The sequence below is a fragment of the Chionomys nivalis genome, chromosome 1 (assembly GCF_950005125.1).
Source record: "Chionomys nivalis chromosome 1, mChiNiv1.1, whole genome shotgun sequence".
In the NCBI taxonomy this organism is placed as follows: domain Eukaryota; kingdom Metazoa; phylum Chordata; class Mammalia; order Rodentia; family Cricetidae; genus Chionomys; species Chionomys nivalis.
Genome location: NC_080086.1, coordinates 57,205,245 through 57,229,586, shown reverse-complemented (window position 1 = coordinate 57,229,586; position 24,342 = coordinate 57,205,245). Strand labels below are relative to the sequence as shown.

Genomic DNA, 24,342 nt, shown 5'->3' with positions numbered 1-24,342 from the left:
AGAAGGAAAGGGCTTGGTTTATTTTATAGCTTAATGTCCATCATGAAGGGAAAGTCAGGGCAAGTGATCAAGACCACAATCTAGAGGCAGAAACTGGAGCCAGACCACAGAGGGACATTCCTTACTGGCTTGCTCTCTCTGGCTTGCTCAGTTGACTCTCTTACACAACCCAGGACCACTTGCCGGGGGATAGCACCACCCACAGAAGGCTTGGCCCACTCACATAAATTATTAATAAAGAAAATGCCCCCACAGTCTTGCCTACAAGCCAGTCTGATGGGGGGCATTTACTCAGGTGAAGTTTCTTCTTGCCAAATGACCCCAGCTGTGTCAAACTGACAATAAATAAATAAATAATAATAAATAGAAAACAAAAACCAGAATACTCTTCTTATATACTGCTTTTGGGTTTGTTTTGTTTTCAATTTTCCAAGGTCTTCCAGAGCAACATAGTTGTTAGTTTGAGGTTTTTCAGATTTTTTTGACACAGGTACATGGTACTATAAGCTTTCCTATCAGCTTTCACTACATCACACAGACTTTGGAATGTTGGGTTTTCATCTTCATTCATTTCCTTCTTGATCACTTACTTGACCCAACTGTCATGCAGTAGTGTGCTGCTTAGTTTTCATAAGTCAGGTATACTTTCTGTAGTTTCTGCTGCTGTTGATACTCAGCTTTATTCTCTATGGGCACAGAACACAGTGTGTCATGCACTTGTTCTGTATTTGTTAAGACTTGCCTCGTGCTAATACGTGGTCTATTTTGGAGAAAGCTTCACGGGCTGATGAGAAGAGAGTGTATTCTTTAGTGTTTGGGAGGAATGCTCTATGGGTAATCTGGTAGGTTGACTTGATTCAATGTACTTTAACTCCAGAGTTTCTGAGTATAGACTTTCCCCTCAGTGGCTTGTCTCCTGCTAAGTGTGGAATTGAAACTACCCACTATCACCATGTTGGGATCAATCTGTAGCTTTCGATCTAATAGTGATTCTTTTTCTGTTCCTGTATTAGCCTGTGATTAGTAGATTAATATTTTGATGAGTATGAAGTATTCCTCCTTATCTCTTCAGAGTAATTTGGTTTGAAGCCTATTTTTCCAGATATTAGATTAACTACTCTACTTGATTCTAGTTTCATCTTTTCCTTTTACTTCACCCTAAGGTGGTGTTTATTATTGAGTGTGGCGTGTGTTTCCTGGAAGCAACAAAAAATGTACCCCATTTTCTAATCTGTTAGTTTGTGTGTATTTGCTAGGAGTTGAGACCATTAAGAATTATTGAGCATGCCAGGCCGTACTGGCACATGCCTTTAATCCCAGCACTCAGGAGGAAGATGCAGGCGAATCTTTGTGAGGTTGAAGCCAGCCTGCTCTATAAGAGCTAGTTTCAGGACAGGCTCCAAAGTTACCGAGAAACCCTATCTCAACACCCCCAATAGAAAATAATTATTGAGCAATATGTACTAATTCCTGTTACTTTGTGGTATTTCATTAGATATCTTTCAATTACGTGTTCTATTTCCTGTTCCTTCTTGGGCATGTTTAACCTTCTCTCCACATCTCTGTAGAGTTGGCTTAGTGGTCCTAAATTCCTAAAATCTGTTTTAATTATGAAAATTTTTCCTTCTTCCTTTGATAGAAGTGATAATCTTGCTGAGTATGGTAGTCTGGCCTAGTACCTGATGTCTTTTATGGCTTGTATAACTGCTTCCAGTTTTCCGGTCTCCACTGAAATAGCCCCCCCATCATCATCCTCTTCTTCTGTATCCTTTCTTTGCTCCGTACATTTACTATTTTCACTTTTATATGGCAAGTTTCTTCTTGGTTGTGTTTATTTGTTGCTCTGTATGCCTTTGGGTTGTGATGGGCATCTCCTTCCCTAGATTAGGGAAGTTATCTTATTTGATTTTGTTGACAATATTTTCTGTGGCTTTCACCCGAGTCTCTTTTCCTTTTATATCTGCTATCCTGCTATTACTGGGTGTCCTAGAGTCCCTTGTATGTTGTGTCTGTGACTTTTTGCTTTTTTTTTATTTAATATATTCTTTGACTACGTGATTCAACTCTTCTGAATTGTCTCAAGACCTGACGTTCTCACTTTTCCTTGACCCAGTCTACTGATGAGGCTGTTCTATGAATTTTTTGTTTCAATTCCTGAAAGTTTTGAATATTATTTCATTTTTTTCTTCTGAGCTTCTCTCTTACTAAGTTCTATTTACATAGTTTGAATTGTTTTTATTACTTCATTCAACCATGTTTTTACTATCTTTATTCCAGTATTTATTCAGATCCTCTTTGAGTTTCTTATTTTGTTATTGTTATTTTAAAATCATTGTCTTATATACCATTGATGGCTCAACGGTTAAGAACATTGGCTGTTCTTCCAGAGGTCCTGAGTTCAATTCCCAGCAACCACATGGTGGCTCACAACCATCTGTAATGAGATCTGGTGCCCTCTTCTGGGGTGCAGGTATGCACACAGGCAGAACACTGTATACATAACAAATAAATAAATCTTTTTTAAAAAAAAGATCTCTGTTTAGTACTATAGCAATCTGTAGAGATGTAGACTTCAGATTAATTTCAGGAGAGTTTAAGGGTTAGTCTTGGGGCAATTCATTATTGATGCCTGATGGGATATTAGAAGCAATCCCAGTTCAGCTTGGGCTAGGAATAATATTGAAGAATAGGAGAGGGCGTCTGTAGAATTAGAGGGGAATTGCAGAAGAGCCCGGGGAAGGGGAAACCGTGATCAGAATATATCATATGAAAAACACCTATTTTTAATTAAAAAAAAAAAACAACTCCAAAACTACAAAAAAAAAAAAAAAAACAAAAAAAAAAACCCACAACCAAACGAACAAAACAAATTCCATAAGATACTGCACTGTCATATTTTAACTAGTAATTAGTTTGGCTTCTAATAGTGATACAATCAAAAGTGGCAATGTCATAGATTTGAAAATATGTATGACTGGGTGCAGTGGCACACATCTTTAAACCCAGACTCGGGTGCCTGGTCTATAGAGTGAGTTTCAGGACAGCCAGAGCTACATAGTTAGATCATGTCTCAAAAAGGGGGAGGAGGGGGAAGGGAGAGAAAAAGAAAGAACATAGAAGGAGGGGAAGATTCTTAAAGGCAGTCCTCAGGAATCTGCTTAGGACGACCTGTTAGGCAGCAGAAATGGGTGGAATTGACAGTGTGTGCATGGGGTCCCCTATTTGAAGAATAGGATCCAGGGGCCTATACAAGACACATGGTTCCTAGGCAGGGAAGGGGTCGAGGAGAGTTGCAGTAGAGTCTAGGGTTAGGATGTGGACTACTCAGGCAGATCTCAGGAGCAGGTGGAGTGGATCATGAGAGTGTAGGGTCCCTTGCTGCAGAGTGCACCATGGGCATGAATGGATTTGGCAGCCCCAGTCTAGAGTCCCTACCTGGAAAGTGGGCTAGGCAATGGATACAGTCTTCAGGCAGGTTGGGGTAGAGGCAGATCAATAATGATCTTCCCATTTACCTTTTGTTTTTTAATCTTAAGGTTTAAAATTTCTTTATGATTATCCAATACACATTTTAAAAGCTTGTAGAGATCCATAATATAATTATGAATAAATTAGGAATTTAACCTAGTTAATTGTATCATATTAAGCTCTCTGTCTCAACACTCCAAAGAATCATCAAGCTATAATATTGTTTCAGAAAAAATGTAACATTTTAAAGACATATAAATGTTCAACAAGTACCTAAAAATATCTTAGTATCAGTCATCACCAAAACAAATCACCATAACAAGGTATTGTCCCACTCCAGACTAGCGGCTATTACTAAAAGGACCAAAAGTAGCACACAGCAAACCTGCAGAGGAAAGAAATCCTTGAACAATTAAAGTAAAATATATATACAAGAGAAAATAGAAGTCAGAATATAAAACACATCACTACCCCCATGTTTATCATTGTTCACAAGTCATGGCATGGGGACAACTTGAGTGTCCATCAACAAACGAATAAAGAGAACACAATTTATATACACAATGGATTATTATTTGCCCACAAAACGTCATGAAATCTGGGGCTAAGGATGCATCTCAGGTGGTAACGTGCTTGCCCAACATTCCAGAAGCCCTAGATTCATTCTGCAACACCTCATAAAACAGAAGGGGTGGTGAATGTTGTAGCTCAGCCCTGCAGAGGTGGAGGCATTAGGATACCAAGTTCAAGGTCATCTTCAGCTACCTGCTGAGTATCATGCAAGTCTGGATTACATGAGACTCTCTTCAAAAATAAACATAAAAACTCATTCTTGGTGTCAACATGGATAAGCACGAAGGACATTTGGCTAGGTGACTGTGTCAGACATAGAAGGACAAATATCTTATGTTCTTACATGCATGTGCAAGACACAATAGTTCTGTAACAGGAGAGATGAGGAAAACAGCAGCCATAAGAGGTCACGAAGAGTGTGTGAGACAGAGAAGATGATCAGCAGTAACATGAACGCAATTAGCTGAGACGAAGAATTTCCAATTTCCTATAGCATAATAGAATAACTGTGCCTGCCAGTAATTGATTATATATTTCAAAAGAGCCAGTAAAAAGAATTCTGAATATCCCTAACACAAATGATCAGTGTTAAATGATAAGCATCATTTATAGCGTCCAGCCTTGTATTGAACTCATGACCTTCCGTTTCCATGTCCCCAGCCCTGGGATTCTAAGTGTATATCAAGTGTCCTTATCTGATCCTCACATATATATGTGAAATGTCAGACCTGAATGTCAATTAAAAAAGAAAATATTTAGAAATCAGCTATGGAAAACTTACATGGAGAGAATTAGCTATATAAATTATAATACAACCCTCAAACAGATAAGAAAATGTAACTTTTCCCCTAATTCGTTTTGACATAAAAATTTTATTTGTGGAAACTTAACTGTTGCTACAGCTAATGATCATGTTATTAAATATAGTAGTGTTCTGAAAGAAAAAAATAACAAATATTTGTAAATAATCAAAATAAATCTTCAAAAGTTAAAAATAACCCAAAGTGTTTACCTAGAGAGAGAAAACAATATAATTATGGTATATTCATATGAGGTGATTTGAGAAAGGGAAACAGGAAGTTCTCTATTACTGCATGACAAGGATCTATTAAGATATAACAAGAAACAGAAGCGCAAGCACCAAAAGCATACAATGCACACCGTCCTCTGTGTACAATAGGAAGAAACATGAATACACACAGAGGTACATGCATGCATGCATGTGAATCCTCAGACTTCAAAGATTAATCAGGAGCTCTGGTCATCAGTCATACTGCTTATCACACTGAATCCAAGTCAGACAGGCAGCGTCTGGCAGAGGAAGGGGTACTCATTGATGCTTATTTATGAAGTGTGTAGACACACTTCCAGGTAAAACCAACTAGTGGTACACATAGGATTTCATTTCTTCAAGATAAAAACAACACAAGGTCACATTGTGATGACCTATGATTCAGGGAAGCAGTACAAGTGTCCATATCAAAACATAAAACGTCAGTCCTTAAGTTTACAAGGTAAAGAGAAGAACTATCTGCAAAAAGATCTCTCAAGACTTTCCACATCTTATTAGCATGCACCACATTAAGGCAGACTAGTCTCTTCTTTAGACTCCCCAGAGTCTAAACACTCTGCCTGGACCACTGAAGGCGCTCAGGATGCCACAGGGCAGCAGTGAAGCTCACCTTCATAGGTGCCGACTTCCAACAGGGTTCCGCTCTGCTCGAGGTCCAGGAACTCCTTCACACTCAGAAAGCTGTAATCCACGCCAGGCACTTCTCCTTCTCTGGGAGACCGGGTTGTGCCTGCAGCAGAAAATACAAAGGTCCAGGATGTCATCAGTCCATTAGAACAGGGAGTTCCAACCTGAGTAATTAAACAAACCTGCTCAGTAAGCTGCTCTGCCTGGAACTCAAAGAGGGGCCCAGGAAAAGCAACATTCTCATAGAACAGCATCCCCAATTCCTCCTTTTTCCCTCCAACAGGGGAAAGGGGAAACAGGTAAGGCAGAGACACTGTTAGCATTTATTTTTAAATGTAGCAAGCAAATGAAAAATTGAATCTAATGGCACACAGACAATGTACATAATTTTCAGCTTTTAGGACTACAATAAATACTACAAAGTTATCTACCCTAAGTCCAGAGCCTAAAGGGTTTGTATTGTTATCCTGGGTCTTAAAGTCCTTGTTAATAATGCATCTAGCAAATTCCTGTGTAATAAGCCTTTGTAGAAAATGACACCCATTGCATAGGCACAGCACTGTAGAAATATGACTGCTCAATCGCTGCTTGGACATCTCCCAGGGATTAAAATGCTGCTTCTCTCCAGGTAATTATATATGCTCAATAAAAAGTGGACACCCATGAGCTCCGAGGACGGATAAAGGACACTGGGGACAAATGGGAAACTCCCCTTGAATGAATCTGTTCACGCTCTCAACGACTAATCAATGTATCCATTTCTCTTAGGAAATGACACGGGCCACAGAGAGCATTTAAGACATTCTCCCCGGGCTCTGACCTGTAAAACAATCCATCACACTTCAGCACAGTGTCAAGCAAAGAGGAGAACAACAAGGGAACGTGGTTCACATCCACACCAAAGGAGAAAACAGTAAGATGCAATCACACAGTATGTTCTGGGAACCTGTGATTATGTTATAAGAAACAAAACCAGACCAATACAATAAGTTCTCTGATTCTACGTAACCCTCGCATAGAGCTAGGGGATGGGACTCCGAGAGAAGGTCACAAGGCATCATCCACGGTGGTTGGTGATTTATCATCATCCGAGGTAATAATCAGGGTTTGCCTTCTTGCCAGAACTCTCTCCTTACAATTGTAAAGCAATGAAAGAAGCAATTGTATGCGAGCAGTTTTGAAACCCTCGGTGCAGCCGCCTGCGTCTGATCCTGTCCCTGCATTAAGCAGCATCTACACGCATGTTCTGTGTAGCTGTGATGTCCTCAGGTCAAAGCCCCTCAAGAATTACTGCATAATCTGTTCAGGTTGAAACCATTTCTCCAAATTTAAAAATCTTAAATCCAAATGTCTCATAAGATAGCATCAAAATTTTTCACAGAATGGTAGTTTCTCACACTCACGACATTGCTTTGGGCAAAGAGGCTATTGGTGCCACCCAGAACTCAACTCCTGTGTTCTTTGCTGGTTGGTTTCCCCTTCTGGTACTGAGTGGAGAAAAGGATAGTGTGGGTCTTTAAACTTCTCTCCCGGTTATCACAAGTTAAGGATTATTGGTAATGCTTGCTTAGCATACTCCATCTCCAGAAAGGTCAAACAATCAATCACCAGACACCAGGACACAGTTAATACTGGAGAAAACCATGATCAACATCTAGCACAGGAGAATAGAGGCTGGATGGGAAGGACAAGTTCATGGTCTGGTTCTCTACTCAGTCTTGGGCATGGTCCTTAGTTTCTACTACTTAACGGTGTCCTCTTTGCAAGACAGGGTTAACAATGGTACTTACACCACAGGCTTGCTGAGCAAGTCTGCAGAGAGAATACCTGTGGTCAGTAATTGTTAGTGGAGATTGTTTTCATGTTGTTAGAATTGAATAAGTTTATAGAGCCTTATATTTCCAATGCCACTATAGCAAATTGCAATTATACAATATGTATGCATGTATATGATGCCACTGTTTGTCTCAATTATTTAATAAGCATTTCCTGAGGTCCCAATGCATGCCAAGTGATGATAAAAGCACAGAGAAAGAATTGGTAAATGAGGCAAAGTTCATAAGAAAACTGACCATTTTACTGTGAGACAGAAAATATGTATGTAAGTAGACAAGCATAGAGTATAATTTTGGGTAAAAAGAATGTATCTTAGCGCCATGCTGAAAAGTGGAGGAAGGAGGCACCTACATGGTCATGGCTCATAATTGGCTCTAACTCCAGTCCCAGGGGACCGACAGATGCCCTCTTCTGGCCTCCAGACACATGCAGGCAAACCATCAATATTCAAAGAAATGAAATGGGGTGTTTGTGTGTGCAAATAAACTCATCATATCATACTACTGTTGGAATTCTCAGGGTCAAAACTGGGTCTGAGAAGGCCCAACAAGCTAGTTTGATTAGCCATTCTCCATATGCTAACAGAAGAGACAAGCAGTCAAGAAAAGCAGAGAAAGATGGCAGACCAGTGTAGCCCACTGGGAAGAGAACAAGACGTCTGATAAGCCCCAGATCCATCTTCAGGGTACTGCTGTGAGGTTTAGGTTTACATGGAGAGTGTGAGGTATGTGTAGCTAAGCAATTCCCATCAATGTGGGATCATGTCCATCATGTTCAAATTCAGTTTTGGGAAGCCCACTGTTTCAACATTCTATTACCACAAATATCCTCTCTCCTGGCAAGAAGCTTAAAACTACTCTGCCTGCATTTTAAATATAAACATAGAGTAACTTGCTGGTGAACTCAACATGCTATGTAAGAGAGAACAATGTAGACATTTTTTTTTAAAAAAAGTATAACATGGACAAATTGACGACGCCATTTATAAAAGTTGAAATCATGGAATCGCAGAAGAAACTTGCAAGAGGGAGGACCAGAAAGTTTACCTTGGTCACATTCAATTTGAGATTAGACACTTTGGGGCAGAGACTCGGAGGAACAGTGACCTGGTAAATCTAAAGATCAAGTGGAGATTGAGAAATTAGTTATCAGTTATCAGCAAGTCAGGAGCATCTGAAGGCAAAATACTGAAAAAGAAAATTTGAGTAGAGTGTAGAGGAAAAGAAGCCAAGAAGCACTGGCTGGACTATAAAACCTTCCACTATCTACACTAGGAATTGGAGGAAGATTCCGGAAGATAGCTGAGCAGGAGTCTGGAAGGAAGAAGCAAAGAAGGGTGAGGTCCTGAAGCCAAGAGCAAAACTTATTTAGTCGGCAACTTGTAAGATGCAACAGCCAACGTCACCCTGGTAAGACACAATAGCCAACGTCATCCTGGTCAGACAAACAGCCAACGTCACCCTGGTGACACGCAACAGCCAACGTCATCCTGGTCAGACAAACAGCCAACATCACCCTGGTCAGACACAACAGCCAATGTCACCCTGGAAATCCCAGTGCGGGCACAACAGAACTCTGGACACGCTGAGAGGATCCACCCTACGTCTCTTCTCACGGCACACTCAGACTCCGTTTCCGTCCTCACAGTCCATCAGCCCACTCCATTCAGAAGAAGACGAGGAGAAAATAAACCAAACAAAAGATGCCCTGAGTCTTAAAAGGCTTCCTAGACCAGAGTGAGCTGTTTTTCCTTTTGCCTGCTCTGGCTCATATTTGCCGATTCTTTTTTACATGTAATCACATCCAATGTGCCAGATTTACTTTAAAGACAACCATCACCCCTGGGTCTTCATTTCCTGAAAGGATTAGAAATAATAAGGAACTTCAAACATTACATTTTACAGGAAAAGTGAAGCTACTAGAGACTCTGTCTTCCCAAGAAAACAAATCTGCTTCAAGCAGCTTTTGAGCCTCAGGGAGGACGTGGGAAGGCGGGTGAGTCTCCACCCCTTGAGCACACAGGGCTTATTACCCAGGCGAAACCTGTCCTCACTATAGGCTACCAAGAGGGCTACTCCCAGGGATGCTCTGAGCAACCCACTCTGGGTCTGGGCCAACTTCCCAGGATCCATTCAGAGAGGATGCTGGGGGAAAAGGCCACAGGGAGGGGCCCCGCCTCCTCTTTTCTTGTAACAGAATGACAGGCTGCTGGCTGGACACACGCCTGACAGATGGCATTTCAAAGGGATTTCGGGAGCCATCTGGGGTGGGTACAATTATTACAAACCATGCTTCTAACAAAGCCAGAAGGGTTACTTCCTGAAAGAAGAGAAGGAAAACAAATTTGATCATGTTAGGAAGACACATAAAAATACACCAGGCTAACAAACTCCGATTATCTGCAGCCTAAAATGGTACCTTCTGTTTGTCGAGCTGGAAACCAGGTCAGCAATATCTTCGAGTTATCAGCTTTAAGCTCATAAACATAGTGTTTCCCCTCTTCGAGAAAAGGAGACCATCTAACCCTGGGGAAACAATGGCTTCTAGCTCCTAGATGTTTATTTTAGAAAGGCACCAAGCATTTAATCAACAATATATTTAATTTGCATAAGAAACCACAGAAGTAGGATTAATATAATAGTCATCTTATTGGTGAAGAATTCTGAGATTCAGATGGGGGAAATAACCCATCCACAGCGATATGAAAGGTGGGCGAGATTAAATGATTTAAGTCATTTAACGTGATTTAAATGACAATGGTTTATATTATCTCTCATTCTAAACTAGCCTTGTCTGACTAACAGAACTTCTGCTGCGTGGAAAATGCTTCATTTTGGTGCTGCCTGACATGCAAGCTCTACCCACATGTGCCTGTTGAAAGTGATTACTGGGCTCAGAGAACACAATGTTTGCTGTGCACATATAAGGACCTGGGTTCCGATCCCTAACATCCACAGAAAAGCCAGGATAAGAGTGGGGAGCAGAGCGCAATCACAGAACACTCCTTGGAGTTGGCTGGCCAGCCAGTTTAGCCAATCCGTGAGCTCCATGATCAAAAATAAGGTGGATAAAAAATAGAAAAGATGTTGCAAAGTGCACCCTGGGCTATCTATCACATGCACACACAAGTATACACAAACACGCAGGAGCGTGCGCACATTCGTGCGCGCGCAGACACCACACACAGTGGGGCTGATTACTGAGGCTGTGCAACTGAATTCAATATTATTTACTCTACATGTGAAGAACTGCTGTTAACAGCCAGCAGACTAGCCAGTATACCTCTACCGGAAAGGGGATCTGAGTGGCTGGTTTTACACTGTTTAATACAGTCCCCCAAAGACTTCAAGCTCTCAAAATAACAAGAAGCATACTTAAACAGCGAGACATCTCGAACAGCTATTTGAAAACCTAGTCAAAGTCTGTGTTTTTATTCTAAAAATTCGATTTGGTCCTTATTGGCTGTGTTTTTGGGGATAATAAAATTTTTTTAAAAAAATGTATTTGTGTAGCATGGATTGCAACAAATTAAACGGACTAAAATAAGGGAGAAAGAAAAGCAGCCCCACACAGGGAAAAGCTGGGACTGAGCTTGGTGGGTCTGTCCCCAGGAGGAGTTTTAGCAATGTACTGCAAACGGCAAGAACGGCTGGACTGCAGGCAGTTGCCGGAAGGAGTGCTAGCAACGTGCACTGACGTGACATAAACAAGTCTCAGAATAATAAATGATTATGGCATCATTTTACCCAAGAACAGAGAACGAGAGTCTGTGCTTTGTCAGCTTATATTCTAGCAGATAACCAGTTGGAAGAATACTCCACTCTTAACACTGGGCGCTTCAAGAGGATGGCTGCGGAAATGGGAGAGATGAACCGGTCTCCTTTCAGTAAATACCCTCATATCCTGAACTGTGTCGGTGGGCATTTATTTATTTCCATATCTCATAAACCGAGTGAGATGATTACTTAAATCTGTTAAGACCTGACTCTCGGATACAATTCAAACATCATCAATCTTAATTTATTCACTACGAAAACATGCAGACGAATTACAGGCTCTAGTCAGCTACACTAACAGTGCGTACCAAGGTTTGCCATGTCACAGAAGGCTAACACAAAGGTCAATAACATGATTTCAGCTCTGAAGAAGAGCATACTTTGAATAAAGTTACAGAGAAGGTGATACATTTTTCCACCTGTTTTTATTTTTAAAATTCAACGTGTTAATGTTGATCATTAAAGACCTCTTAATTGTTTTTAAAGGGCCAATAGGTTAGAATTTAAACTTCCAACGCTTTCCACCACCAGATCATAACTTAATCTGAGCAGTGTCCTACTGAATGTCTCAGTATGAATTAGCAATGGCCCCAGAGTTCTCCTAGCAAATATTGAGTGGCTATTTGCTTCTTATGCACATTTTATGGTCCATAAACTTTTAGTATATCTAGCTTCAGTGACCCTCGATGAGGAAATCAGAAAGTGACCTTCTTTGCCAGCACATTCTATTCACCAGGGCTGAAGAGAAGATACTGAATGGAAAGCCCTTCTTCAAGCTGCCCCTCTGTAATCCCCAGCTCAGGCAGCTGAAGAGAGCCTGGTGCTGAAAGGCCTCTAAGCAGTCTCCTGCTGATTCAGGTCCCCAATATGCAGGGTTCCAGACAAGCCATCTCAATGGAGTTCTTTCCCAGCAACTGTCCAAATGCTCTCAGGCCCAGCCTGATAACTGGACCATGATCAACACACTTAAATTGAACAGCAACGGTATCATTTGCTGTTACATTATTTCAGGTCTTGTATATCAAAATCTACCAAGAGGCCAAAAAGACGACTGTCATTTTCACTGTTTAGGACGGTTGAACATGCTATATACAGACACCATTTTATCTTGTAACACAACTTCTTGCATTTCTCAGACTTCCAGGTATCAGACAACAAGGCCAGACTTCTGCTGTTCATTCTCTAGCTAATGGAGACAGAGCATAGACGTATGCATTGCCCCCGGCCCCGGTTGCTTCATTACCGACCTCTTCCAGTCCTTTCTTTTACAGCTCTGGAGACCACCAGTGCTACTCAATATTTGCCCTTCAAATCAAAATGGTTTTCAAAAGTTTTAACACAACAGTTTGTTAAAAAGTTACACACGAATGTACCATACACTCCAATAATCTAATGAATTTCTTCCAGAGAAGGGAAATGCAGGTTTACAAAAGCAAACAAAAAAGAATATAAATGTTTAAGGAATCACCTCGAGCCAGAAAGGACCTAAATGATCAACTGGACAAACTATGCTGTGCCACTGCAATGCCACAACACCCAAAAGTGCAGGTGAATCTCAACCATATTGTGCTTAGGGAAAAAGTCAGGCCTAGAAGGGTACATGTGGTATATAACACCACTCACACGATGGTCTTTAAAAGGCAAAGCTACCATGAGACAGACAGACTGACACAGAGAGTGTGGGTGGTGTGAACAGACTACACAGGGGCATCACGAAGTGACCAGGGAGAAGAGAGACAGAAACACTTAGCACCCTGGCAGTAGTAGGTGGCGTTTGAGACCTGTGCTTTTGTTAAGCCTCTGCTCCCTGTCTTGGTTCATTTGCCTGTGCTGTGATAAAATACCCCAACAAAAGGAACTGATACAATCTATCATGGTCAGGAACTCAAAGCAAGGGGAGCTGGATAGCTGGTCACATTGCATTCACCATCAGGGAGCAGAGAGACTGATGCATGCCTGTGCTCAGTCTATTCTCCTTTATTACATCCAGTGCAGGATCCCACTCTAGACAATGACGCCACCCACGGGGAGTGGATCTTCCCACTTCAAGTAATCATCCGTGAACTCTATTTCTTAACAGTTTTCTAACAAGAGGAAATGTTTAGCGTTTCATTAAGTGGGAAATCAGTTTCATTTTGTCATAAATACCAACTAAAAATAAATACAATAAAAATAAAGCCAGTTTATCTAATCTGGAGCCCAAGGCTTGAATTCCCTTGTTACACAATGAGATGACCACCATAGATATCTGTATAACAAACGGAGACCATCTCCTTAACCTAATTGTAGCTCTGTCGTAAGTGGAGCTGCTATAATACAATGCCAGAGACCAGGAGGCTAAAGCTAAACAAGCCTATACTTCTCCCAGTGCAGGTTTTGTCTGGATTGGAGACTCACATGGAAGCAGAGGTCAGGGAGGAAAGCGGGAGCTCTTGAATGACAGTAATTCCACCAGGAGTAACCAATACTGTCCTAAGCCATTTTAATCATCTCCCAGAGCAGACATTCTCAACTGTGGGTCACGACCCCGTGGGGGAGCTCGACTACCCCTTTCACAGGGGTCGCCTAGGACTATTGGAAAACAGATATTTATATTACAATTCAAATTAAGGCATTTTACAATTCTGTATGCCTCAGCTATGCCGCTCCTGGGTATTGACCCCAAAGACTCCAAGTCATCAAACAGAAATGAGGTGGGCTGGGCTAAGCTGGGTGAGAAGAAAGCTGGTACAGCATTCTCAGGATTCCCAGGATCCTGACCCCAAGCTGTAAGGCATCCTGTCACATGAGCTCCGGCCCAGAGAAGCTAGGTGAAGAGCCCAGACTCCATTCAGTAGCCAAGTTCAGTACAAGGGGACATGAGCACTAGTCACTCTTCCCCTTTGTGCACGAGAGAGAACATTATCACAGATCAAGGCAGAGAGCCTGCATGCCTTAAACACAGGACAGCAAAGGTTTCCAGCTGTCGCTGATTCATCCCAGAGAGCAGCAGAAACATGCAGGAAATGGGGAATCTTCACCCTTATCAAAATCACCCTCTGGCATATTCTATCTGGGTGGCACTCAGGATGTGAGGAATGCCACGTGCGAATGGGAAAGGCTGTCTGTGCTAATGGGGGACTGAAGCTGATTATATCCTTTATGGCAGACGACACTTTATTTTCTCTGAAATCATTACACACTGTACAGAACAGAATGGATTCATCCCCAACACATTCAACTGGACAATTTTCAAAAGCTTGTTGTTAAAAAAAGATTATTTTAATGAAAAACAATGATTAAGAATATCAAATTTCCACAAATTAGGTGACTTTGCATGCCCAATACAGAGTGAATGAGTAATGATTCTAAGATTAGGAAGCTTGCTTTCTTAGCTTAAAAGAAAAAAAAAAAAGCTCAGAAGTGACTGCTAATGAGCACATGGAAATATTCTGCAATTAAGTGGCTGCAACAGTTGCACCATTCTGAGAATGTGCTGCGAACCAATGAATGGTACACTCCACAGGGTGAGTTTACGGTCCGTATACTGCACACCAATAAGGCTGTTGATATATAAATAAATGTTAGCTGGGCATGGAGATACATGCTTGTGACTCTAGCACTTAAGCTGAAGCAGGAGAAATTCCAGCTCGAAGGCAGCTTAAATCTTAAATACTTAGTGAGACCCTGTTTCAAAACAGGTAAAAATGTATGTATGTATGTATGTATGTATGTATGTATGTATGTATGCATGCATGTATGTATGTATGTATGTCTTACCCTTGAAGATAAACATGCGGGTAAAACCTAGTTGCTGCTCTCACTTTTTAGAGAAAGTTTGAGTTCAGAAATCAATGTCCACTTTATATAATTTTCCTAAATGCCTCAGAGATCTTGATCTCTTTCAGAATTTGTAAAGAGACATTGCAAAACCTAAAATCAGGCTTTATAAGTTTAAACCTCAGTTCAATTTTATAAACTGAGCAATGACGGCCAAGGGCAACAGCTTAGTTCCTTTCTCTCTAAAGTGAAAATCATTACTATAATAACAACACATCCCTTGTGTGGAAGGATGATAAAGACAATCATGTAAAATGCTTCGTTGGGTCAGAACATGCACTTGTGAAATATCAGCGATAACAATGGGAACATCACTGTCATCACTGTGACAGGCTCTGTAGTTAAAGGAAAACAACAAAGGAAGAAGAATCTAGTGATGTTGTGGGACAGGTGGGGGAGACATTGTAGCTCAGTGGCAGACAGCTTGCTTCACGTGCAGCAAGGCCTGCGTCTGACTGCAGCACCACACATAAGAAAGCAATAAAGACCCAGCTATTGATCATTTGCTATACTAACACAGAACACGGGCTTTCTTCACATAAACCTCATTTCACTCTCCAAAGAAGGTACATTTTTCCTGCCTTAACAAAAGTTTCCACCTTTAACCAACATTTTTCAACACCTTTCACACACAATGTACGTAACCTTAACTACAGCTCCTTGGGTTATCTGTAGATAACAAATCATACAGTCAACATACTATGTAAACAGCATCACTTTAGTGAACCATTCGTCATTTAGCACCAGCACTGGTATTGATTCACAAGAATATGCCAATTTGTTTGCACATAATGTCTACATTGGAAAAACTCGATACTCCCAATGCCACATCAACCATATTGCTCTTCACACGGCTGACTCCTTTTCTTGGATGAATGTAATACTTACTTCTTTACTAAATTACACAGTGGATTCAAAGACAGATAACAATGTTTACTACTAAGATCGAGCAATTCTAAGAACAATTCCAGATGGATATAAGAACAAAGTTCCCCAGGCTGATGTGAATGGCCTTCGAGTCACCTGAGTCCAAGGTGATATCCAGGCCTGGACTTTCGCCAAGGGCCATGTCTGGGTCCGTGGCCTTCCCACAACCAGGTCTGTGTTGATGTCTGTGACTGCAGAGACTACTGAAGGCTGTGCTGATGTCTGAAGTCTGGGACACAACCTGAGGTCAGTTTGGTGTCCATGGGCCATACTGCCACAGAGGCCATGCCAATAAGAGTGGCCTGTGCTGCCCAAATTAGGACTGTGTGACTCAATGGACCACACTACAGCTTCCATGACAAGATTCTCTCTCTCTCTCTCTCTCTCTCTCTCTCTCTCTCTCTCTCTCTCCCATACACACTTGTTTCATTTATTTGTTTTTTCTTTTAAGTTTGATTTTGATTTTGAGAGGTTGCAAGGGCAGAGAGTGGAATTGAGGGGTCGAGGAGATAAGTGGGATTCTAATGCAGATGTGAAATCCACAAAGAATCAATAAAAGTTTCTTTTTTTTTTTTTTTTTAAAAAAAAAAGAGCAAAGCTCCTGGTGTTTTAATGACTACACATAGTCATGATAATTCCCGAAGTCTTCTCAGCCATACAGTCAAATACTGAAGAACATGTGAGTTTTATTGTGGCTCTCATAAAGCACACATTGTGACGTAAAAGTCAACAAAAGGGCGCGCTGTGCAGTGAGAATGGCAACATGCCGGAAGAACAAAGGGGATTGGCTAGGAACGAAGCCTACAATAAGTGATGCGGACTGCTTCTGTGTAGACTTTGTAGCATAAGGGCATAAGATAGCAAAGACAATAAGAGTAAATTGAGTGGCCAAATTTTAAAAACCAACCATGTCAACTATTACAAGTTGCTTTGAATAATTACATAAGGATAAAAAAAACTATTTTACAGATTTTAACTGGCTGTTTTCATACAAGTGTGTTCTCACCCCCAACATCAGGTAAGCATTCCAGAATGGTAACATCATTTTAAACCTACAGGAGTCTCATTACACCCCCTCCCCCAATGCAAACTACACCCTTGTCATTTTTGGAAACTGGTCTTAAAGTGAATTAGTTAGCTAAGATCCAATCAATGATCAAATCAAGAGCTCTTTATTGGAGACAAGAAATTTGTACACTGATCATTAAAAATGAAGGATTTGTTGTGAGATACAAATAAAGTTATTTTTGAAAATAAAATTATAGAATACATTGTTTGCTCCCTATATATGAACTGACTGTCCTATCACAGGAAGCTGATTGGCTCTCATTGCTGGTTTTCATCTAATTCTTCATGCCTGTCAACAGCAGCTGCTGGTCAAGGGCAGAGAGAGGGGAGAGCAATCTTACTTCCTTCATCTGGCAGCAGGGGCTGACTGCCATTAGCTCTCTGTCAGTGGGGGCAGTCAGGGGAGGTAATAAATGACCCAGGAGCCATTACAAGCCACTCTCCTCGGTTCCTAGCCTAACCTGTTTACCTAGCAGCAACTGATCATCGTCAGAGAAACCCACCTTTTTACCCAGGGCGGAAGAGTCAGTCTTTACTAAATCCACAAGCCACTCGTGGAGTTCCGTGGGCATGTCCTGACAAACCAGCAAGCTAACACAGCACAGAGAGCTTGGTAAGGGGAGTCAGGGCAGGCATTCTGAAAGTCTGTTTCTAATGCAACACGTAATTCAAGTTATTTCGGAAAAGAGGGATGAGAAACTGGAGGCAGCAACTTTCAACTAGGTCACTTTAGCTAATGTTGTCAAGAGCAAGGTTTCCTTCATTGTTTTATGAAGGTAAATCAGGAAGCGAGTCATGGAAGCAAAGCTGCAGTTTCCCAAATGCTGGCCACCAAAGAACGCCACGAGTGACGCAAAGGAGGAAGTGAGACATGGGAAAACAGCAATTGCAAAGAGGGCCTGCACAGTTTTATTAAAAGCGCTGATTCCTTTCTTTCTCTCTTTGAGTTCATGAAAAAAATGGAGATGCTCCAGGGAAGTCCAAAGGGAAAACCCCTTTAGCAATCCCAGCTGGCCACCGAAGGTCCCAGCCACCACCCTACAAACGGATCACGACCTGTAATCCTCGGCCAGAAGCTGTGGTCACGAATGCATGCTTTCTTGTGAGCAACACTGCCCAATTCAATCACCACACCAACGTTTGCAGAGAGAAAGCCTCACTCCTTTGCACAACTCTTTCACTCTCCACTACACCTAGGCTCAAGTGTCACAACCAAGGAGAGTGAGGGCGAACACACTTGCAACATCTTTACAGTAGCCTGAGGACTTGGAACCGTGAAATAATCAAAAGTAGTTTCTTGCTCTGGGTCTTAGTAAAAGCATTCCAATGATGATGATGATGATGGTGATGATGACAGGTGTTCAACTACCCACAGAGGTCTGTTATTACTGCTACCACTATCCAATTTGCCTCAGCTGCTACTTGACATCCTTTCTCCATGAAAGCTCATCAGTCATGAGCCCAGAGCTCATACCTATGACGGGGGAAAGGATGCCTTACTTGCTTGCTACCTTTAAATGGCCCCTGTGCTGAGATCTAAACACACACTTTGCTGATTCTGAAGGTTATGCGTAAGTGTAACAATACCGCAGGGCTTCCCTTCTCAGTGGCCTCCTTATGCCTACAGAACTCCTGGAGACATCCTCCCTCAAAGGCCTCACCTCCACACTCTATTATAATGTGTGTGTGCACAGGTGTGTGTGTGTGCACATGTGGACTTCAGAGGACAACTTCTGTGGAGTCAGTTCTTTCCACCTTTACCTGGTTTCTGGAGATCAAATGCAGGCCTTCAGTCCTCTGATAGCCGAGTCATCTCACCAACCTTCAGACGGCTCGTCTTCCACAAAACAGCCTTAAGGTTGTTGCCAAATGTCCAAGTTTAACACAAATGTCATTGTGGTAGTCTGAATGTAATTGGCCTTCATAATCTCCTAAGGGAGTGGCATTATGAGGAGGTGTGGCTTAGTTGGAGTAGGTATGGCCTTGTTGGAGGAAGTGTGTCACTGCGGGGGCGGGCTTTGGGAGTTTTCATGCTCAGGATACTGCCCAGTGTGTCAGTTGACTTCCTTTCGCTCCAGCACCACATCAGCCCATGCTGCCATACTCTTAGTGAAGAGAAAGGATTGTAGTTCGGAAACTGTAAGCAAGCCACCCCAATTAAAATGTTTTCTCAGTGTTTCTTCACAGCAACAGAAACCTGACTAAGACAGTCATCTTCAAGGTAAAGAGTTCCTGAACTCTTTATTCCAAGTCACAGCCTGTCTCTATCCAACTCCTTGTATTCCTGCATTATACCTGCCCTTCAACACCCATCCATCAACGCTGGGCAGGCACAGTGATCCACATGCAACCCCAGAGTTTGAGAATGGCAGACAAGACATCCCTGGGTCAAGCTTGCTACCTAGACTGCCAAACCGGGTTCAAGTGAGAGACTCTGACTCAGTATGTAAGGTGGAAAATAATTGAGAAAGGTGCTGGATGGCAGTCTCTGGGCTTTGCTCATACACTTGGACAGGTGCATATGCACTTTATGCCAGCACACACACACACACACATACACACACACACACACACACGCACGCACGCGCGCGCACACACACACACACACACACACACCCCAAAGAAAAAGGGTAGGGGATTAGTGAAGCATATCTCTAGGAGCTAAGAGGGCATTTTCAGAGGCAATGAGATACTGGAGCTCTGACCTAATGAACAGTTTAAACTATTGATACATTCAAGGCATAAACAGGCAAGTGTAGAAGCATGGAAGAAGGCCAGGCTGGGGGTGCCTGGGGGCGAAGCATGTGCAGCTCTATCTTAGCTTGACCTGCTTCATGACAGCTTCATTCTGCTCCAAGTTCACCTTCTTATGAGCTCTTCTGTTCTTCCAGACCACCAGGAGGTAAACAGTCTCTGTGACACAGACCTGTCTCGATGTAGTGTCTCACCACAGGTAGAGACGAAACCTGTGGACTGAAACCTCTCACGTTGTGGGCTGAGGTTACTAAGATCTCAGCGAGAACAGATCTTCCACTCACAGAACAGAAGAGAAGGAAAGGCATTCATACCAGCATTGCTTTTGCACCTCAAACTGCAAGCTTACTCACTGCTTGTGCAAAGTGTTCACAGTTAAGATGGAAGAGGCACCAACATGAGAAGGCACAGAAAGAACACTGCCACACTGGAGAAAGGAGAGCACATTCACATACCTTACATTAGAGATGCTGCTGATGTTAATCTCTCACTGTGGGTTGAAAAACGTAATCCAACCGGTTAGATGCTTAAAAATAGCAAGAAGCTATGGTCCAGATTTCACTTAAAGATGGCCACGCCTCTCCAAGGCCTCCCCTGACCATGTCTAAAAATGTCTCTCCCACGGTCTTTGCTGGCCACTCCTTTGTCTTTCCTAGTACCTTCATAATCTATAACTAGTCAGTGTATCTGGAGAGCCATTTCGTCCTCACTTATCACAATATTCACACTAGAAGGATCAGGGTTGTGTCTGCCCCTCGACATCCTCAGGAACTAGCACAGCAAAGCAAACAGGAGCAGTTCCATTTTTTGGGGGGGAGGGGGCGAATAAAAGTTCAGAGGGACTTAGATAACTTCTCAAGAGAATTAGTTCTTAGGCTGTTTTATCACTGTTCCAAAAAGAAGTGGTTAAGGGAGGTTGGAATTAGGAGGAACTCCAGTGAGAACTTGGAATCCCGAGTGGGTAGCTTATTAGCCAAATCTGAGCAGGCAGTACCATAAGGTATTAGGTTATATTCACGAAATAAAATACTTTATAAGTATCAATGTTCTGCTTTTAGTAAATGTTTATTAAATACTGTGTGCCAGATTTAATATGCTGCATGCAACAAAAAGAGATAAATAAAACCAATAAATAAAACTCTGCCATACTAGAGTTTATATTCTAGTAGACGGAGAACAATAAACAACCCCCAAATTATAGAATAATGTTCACTTGCTGTAAGGGAGAGCAGGGTAGGGAATTCTGGGTGGCAGAAGCCCAGATACAAAAGGAGTTGGTCACAAGGGCACATAAATCACAATTATATAGCTATTTTCAATATAGCGAGTATGCTTATTAAATGTGTGAAGGGTCTGAGCACGTAGGCACATGGTTTTAGTCCCAGTAACTGGGAGACAAGGACAGACAGATCCCTCTGAGTTTGAGGCCAGGCTAATTTACGTAGTGAGTACCAAGTTAACCAGGGAGGGATACATAGTGAGACACATCTTTAAAAAAGTGAAACAAGCCGGGCGGTGGTGGCGCACGCCTTTAATCCCAGCACTCGGGAGGCAGAGGCAGGCGAATCTCTGTGAGTTCGAGACCAGCCTGGTCTACAAGAGCTAGTTACAGGACAGGCTCCAAAACCACAGAGAAACCTTGTCTCGAAAAACAAAAAAACAAAAAAACAACAACAACAAAAAAAGTGAAACAAAATAACAAAGACCTATGAGGGATTGGCAAGAGGGTGCTTGCTCTACAAGCCTGGAAACATGACCTGGATCCCCAGAACCCGTGAGAAGGTGGAGAGAGCAAGAACCTACTGCGCAGCTGCCTTCTGACCTCTACATGCACTCTCTGTCATGACACATAACAAATACACATTTTAAGATGTGTGATTTTCTGCAGCCAGGTCTGTCTTCCGTGGCCAGGGAACCTTGGTAAGAATCAAAGCTGTTGAGAGTACCAACATTGGTTCCCAAACCCTATTGCTACCAAGTCCATTCTGGAAAACACTTCAATGACCTTGGTGACTAGCACTCTACAGTGACACCATCCACAACCTAAATGCTGATGAGCACAAAAATCACCAGAGAAACCCAGATATGGGACACCCTAGCCATCACCAAGATGACACTTTCCCCAAATGGGTCCTTTAGCAATTTATTAACGTAACAAATCAAGACACTCACACCCTCCCCTTCTACTTTATTAGAGATTCCACTCAATAGATGTTGGATTTTAACAACAAAAGTCTTTACTCAGAGGCAATACGGTCCTGACCGACCAGCCACATCAGGGCAGAGCAACTGATCAGCAGCCTGCTTTAACAACTGGCCTTCCAGAAACTGTGGGAAGGAGGCTAGAAAACAATGTTGCTTAAGAATATATGCCACGGCTTTGGAACCAGTGCAACAGATGTATAGAACTGATTTAATAAATATTCAAATACCTATGCAGGCATGCCATTAGTTTGTGAAATACAGATTTCAGAAAATATCGACTTGGGGGCGACATTACTTACTGAGTAAATATACAGTACAATGAATATTCATGAACGATGGGAATTCACTGTTTTAATGTAAGCATGCATACTTGATTTCTAAATGATTTAGCTTTGTTTGAGGTGGCTTTTAGATTATGACAGGGCTATGCTCCTTACCATAAGTTAATAAGTAATTAAAGGTAAGGATTTTAGGCACTGAGTCTTGGATTACAATATAATGGAAAGTCATTACAGACTAATAGAAAGCTAATTTTTACAAATGAACGACCATTTCTGTTGATATACATATAAACCAAAGTGTTAACTATTTTTAAAGACTTACACTGGACATTAATCTTATCTCTTAGTTTAATGGGACTTAATGTATCAGAGATAAATTCCTCCATTATTTTAGTTATTCTTCTTTAGACCTACACAAGCTTAGGACAGCAATGTGTTCCCAACCATTGGTACAACAGGAAGGTAGCAATAAGAGAATAGAATCACAAGGGAAGAGCCCAAATAGAAATTTCTTTCCCTCGTTCACTCTCCCAGTGGCTCTTACCAAGTACAGTGAACCCCAGAGAGTAGCATAAAACTGTGTTATTACTAATAAAGATGTGCAAAGTTCTGTAAAGAACTCGACTCAACGCAAGGCTGAAAGAAAAAAGCAACAAAAAAGAAAGAACAGCCGGACAGTAGTGACTCATGCCTTGAATTCCAGCACTCAGGGAGGCAGAAGCAGGCAGATCTCTGTGACTTTGAGGCCAGCCTGGTCTACAGAGTGAGTTCCAGGACAGCCAGGGATACAGAGAGAAAACCTGGCTTGAAAAACCAAAACCAATAAAAAAAAAAAAAAAACACATAGATTGCTCCTTAGTATGATAGAAGAGAAAGTTTATTATAAATATGGGAAAGCAGAGTCAGAGACATCTGGGAGAGTCCAGAGTAGACAAGACCCTGAGCTGTGAGAAAAGGAGGAGAAGAAGTGAGAAGGGAGAGAGGAGAGCCAGGTGCAGCAGCCAGGAGGCCCAAGAGAGAGATGAAAGGGCCAGGTAACCAAAATGGTTGGTTTATATTGGGAAGGGCAGCTGTTTTGGGGAGAACGGCAACCCAGCCTCTGGGCTGGAGAAGTTTAGGGTAGGAGACAGGGTATGCTGGCCATACCCTGTAACAGGTCGGGGCTGAGGGATGCTGAGAGATCCTGGTAGCCAGGCCTACTTTGATATCTTAAATAGGCCCCTCAACCATTTGTCCCAGGTTTGAAACCTAAAACAGGATTTCTCAAAAAAAATTTTTTTTAAATATTATTAATCAAGGATTTCCAGGAAAAGTAAATGATGTGGCATTTACCCAATTCCTTCTACAGAGTGCTCCATGGACCAGGGTTCTTTTGGTGGAGCCTTAGGAAACGCCAGCAGGGCAGGATTGAGTTCTACTGTTACACACTCCATAGGACGCTTATTTGTATCATACAAGAACACTGCTTTAAGAACTGACTCCTGTTTTTTATGTTTTCACCACAGAAAGTTAAGCTGTACCTATGTTCTCAGCAGGAATGAGGTTCCCCTCCCAGCTGCCCAGCAGACAACCGCCAACACAAATGGGACCCCATTATCTGCCTGCCCAAAATCCCCCAGGGGCTCCAAAGACTCTGAATGGCAACAGCTACACATTCTATAGAATTCCTGGACGTTTTCCGGGGATCTGCTCATGGTCTATCTTACCTTTCAAATCCTATAAGCCCTATAAGCCCTCCCAGATAAATGCTCTAAGGAAGGGAAGAGGCCTGAGTGTGGAATGGACCGTCACTGCCTGTGCACAGAAACCTTGCACCTGTTAAGCCTCCACCAGAAAATACTTAGGCCACCAAGCCTTGCCTGGGCAGAACTCCTATGTGTTCGTTTGGCTTCAGGCTGAGCTAAATAATCATTACTCTGGTTTTCCACAGCATCTA

General features: G+C 42.1%; 1 protein-coding gene across 19 annotated transcripts in view; it reads right to left on the bottom strand.

The window, feature by feature from the left end:
* Positions 1–24,342, bottom strand: part of Magi1 (membrane associated guanylate kinase, WW and PDZ domain containing 1) — a 618,948-nt gene that overhangs the window by 132,443 nt on the left and 462,163 nt on the right. For all 19 annotated transcript variants that reach the window (XM_057790328.1, XM_057790346.1, XM_057790384.1 and 16 more), the window contains one exon: positions 5,724–5,843. In XM_057790328.1, the coding sequence (XP_057646311.1) occupies positions 5,724–5,843 (120 nt within the window). The remainder of the gene's footprint in view (positions 1–5,723; positions 5,844–24,342) is intronic.